This window comes from Polyodon spathula, chromosome 6, assembly GCF_017654505.1.
Source record: "Polyodon spathula isolate WHYD16114869_AA chromosome 6, ASM1765450v1, whole genome shotgun sequence".
NCBI lineage: Eukaryota > Metazoa > Chordata > Actinopteri > Acipenseriformes > Polyodontidae > Polyodon > Polyodon spathula.
In genome coordinates this window covers 16,879,328-16,881,833 of record NC_054539.1, presented here as the reverse complement: position 1 = coordinate 16,881,833, position 2,506 = coordinate 16,879,328, and the positions used below count along the sequence as shown (strand labels likewise).

The 2,506-nt window shown below is 32.2% G+C and overlaps 1 protein-coding gene across 1 annotated transcript; it reads right to left on the bottom strand.

Moving 5' to 3' along the window:
• Positions 1 to 862: 862 nt before the first annotated feature.
• LOC121316516 (trace amine-associated receptor 1-like) lies at positions 863 to 1,900 on the bottom strand. Its single transcript, XM_041251550.1, has one exon. It carries the CDS (start codon positions 1,898 to 1,900, stop codon positions 863 to 865), a length of 1,038 nt encoding a protein of 345 aa, XP_041107484.1.
• Between the last annotated feature and the right edge of the window lie 606 nt (positions 1,901 to 2,506).

Here is a 2,506-nt window from a genome sequence, read left to right as displayed (position 1 = left end):
TAACCAATAAAGAGCAATGCAAATCTCCCAGCTCTATTACCATGAACAAATATTTTACAAAAACCAAGACGGATTTAAGGAAGTTAATACTTTATAGTTACATTTCTCTTTAATGTATACGTATATACAAGAACAGTGAAGTAAAATGTCTATAAAAGCTACAGCAAATAGAGTGCAGTGCAACCCAGTTTCAACTGTATGCTTCAAACTAGAACTGCTAATGTTGGGTATGGGAAGTGCTATTAAAATATATTCTAGGTTATTGTTGCTTGAATATGTTAAAAATGTATGCAATAGATGTAAAGGCCAATGAAAACAGAAATATGTAGAAGGGGTTTACATACAGCTTGTGGTTGTTAAAGTATTACTTTATTAAACACAAATGCATAATAGCTACTTTCTAATGTTAGTAACTTCAAGGTTATACTGGAATAATAACTAGAAGATGATTATGCTAACAGAGGTAACAGCATTTCTTTTTTTAATCTGGTTTTGAATTTTTTTATTTTTTATTACGTCTATTAACAAAAATTACTCAATACTCTTTACAAACAAAATGTGATCAGTTTATACTTTTTTTAGAACATTTTACAGAAAGGGGGAATCAACTTGGATTACCATTACAAATAAGCGTTTGATGCAATCCAAGTAGATTTCTTAGTGTATAAAATGCTCAAAGTGAAACAGTGGCAGTTAATGTTTCATTTTGTAATTTAAACTGTTCCAAAAAGGACAGGGTGTGTCAACAAAAACATGAACCATTTTTAAAATAACAATTATTATAGATATATATATATATATATATATATATATATATATATATATATATATATATATATATATATATATATATATACTTACATTAGTTAGATAATAATTGTATTGTGGAAGAATTTCTTTGAAAGATTTTGCAAAATATAATAACTCTGAATGCTTTTCTGAACCATTTATAAAATAAAGCATAAATAAAAGGATTAAATGCTGAGTTTAAATAAGCGAACCAGAACAAAGCATCTACCAAAATAGGTGGAAGTGAGCCTTGAATTGCATGATCCACATTAAAGTATATAAAAAATGGTGACCAACAGACTAGAAAGACCCCCATTGTTATCCCCAGGGTCCTTGCAGCTTTCATTTCTCTCTTTAGGGATGCTGTATTTTTCTTTTCTTCAGCTGTTTGCCTTTGGAGTTCTGTGTCTCTAATTGACCTGGCCTGTCTTCTTGCCACAAGAAATATTTTAAGATAGATACATATCATAACAAATCCTGGGATGTAAAAACATAATAAAGATGTAATAATGACTGATGCTGCACTTAGAGCTAAAAAGCAACCTCCTATACAGTCAGTATTATCATATGAATCTTCCATACCTTGTTTGTTTAATTCTAGAAATATTAATCCAAATCCAATAACTGCAGCTAAGATCCAGCTAATGAATATCATGTTAACTGTAACAAATACCGTAATTTTGTTTCTGTATCTAAGAGGATGGCACACTGCATAGTAGCGGTCAATGGAAATGAAGAACATATGCCATAGGGAAGCTATGCAAAGTGTGAAGTCTGTACTGACATGGACTTTGCAAAATAAGTCCCCAAAGTACCAGCAATTTTCAACTGATCGGATCGTGCTGGGGGGCAGTACAAATAGTCCCAGGAGAAAGTCAGCAGCTGCCAGAGAGAGGAGAAGAAAATGTGTGGGTGTGTGAAGTTGCTTGAAATGTGCAATAGAGATGATGACCAACAGGTTTCCACAAATTGTGACTGTGATCATTGCCCCCAGGAACAAGTATATTGGAACACGGGCAATGATTGGAAAGGTGCGTTTAGGACATGACCCAGGTGTAGATTCATAACAGAACTGTGTGCTTCCAGAGATCCCACTTTCACTGAAATTCATTTCCAATATGTATTACCTAGAGAAAAATAAATATGTTTAATATTAGATAGGCTGTGGCTTTTAAAGTACATTTAAAAAACACCTTTAATTTTTTAAACCTTTTTTATTGGTCATGTCAGAAAAGTATTAGCATTCAAGATGCTCAAAACATAAACAGAGCAATGCCACTATATACTTGCATTGCTGTATTCTAAAGGGTAAAAGCACTTTCCTACTCATAATTAATAGCTGCACCCTTTTATCTGCCCCCAGTAGAGCTGTCTTTTCTGTGTTGGTTTACAGGATTAAGTCAAATGGTCTATCTGGAGGAAGCTTTTCATTTTGGAAAATGGCCTAGTTTACAGTTAGTTACAGTTGTAGACTATAGCTGGAGTGAAAATATTTATGGAAATAAAAAAGAAGTCCTGTAACTGAAGTCTCTCAAATATTAACATATCAAGGTTTATTTCTTAAGGCATCAAAAACTTTGACAGATATCAACAGGTTTTGTTTCTGATGCCTTTCATAGTAAAATGCTTTAAGTCAAAATGTTTACCTAGTTTATTTTTATATTGCTACATATCTTACCATGTTTATGTACTTATGGATGAAATATAATATTGCTTA

Bases quoted from the DNA above. Each gene is read 5' to 3' on its own strand.
- LOC121316516 (XM_041251550.1), bottom strand. From the start codon at position 1,900: ATGAATTTCAGTGAAAGTGGGATCTCTGGAAGCACACAGTTCTGTTAT.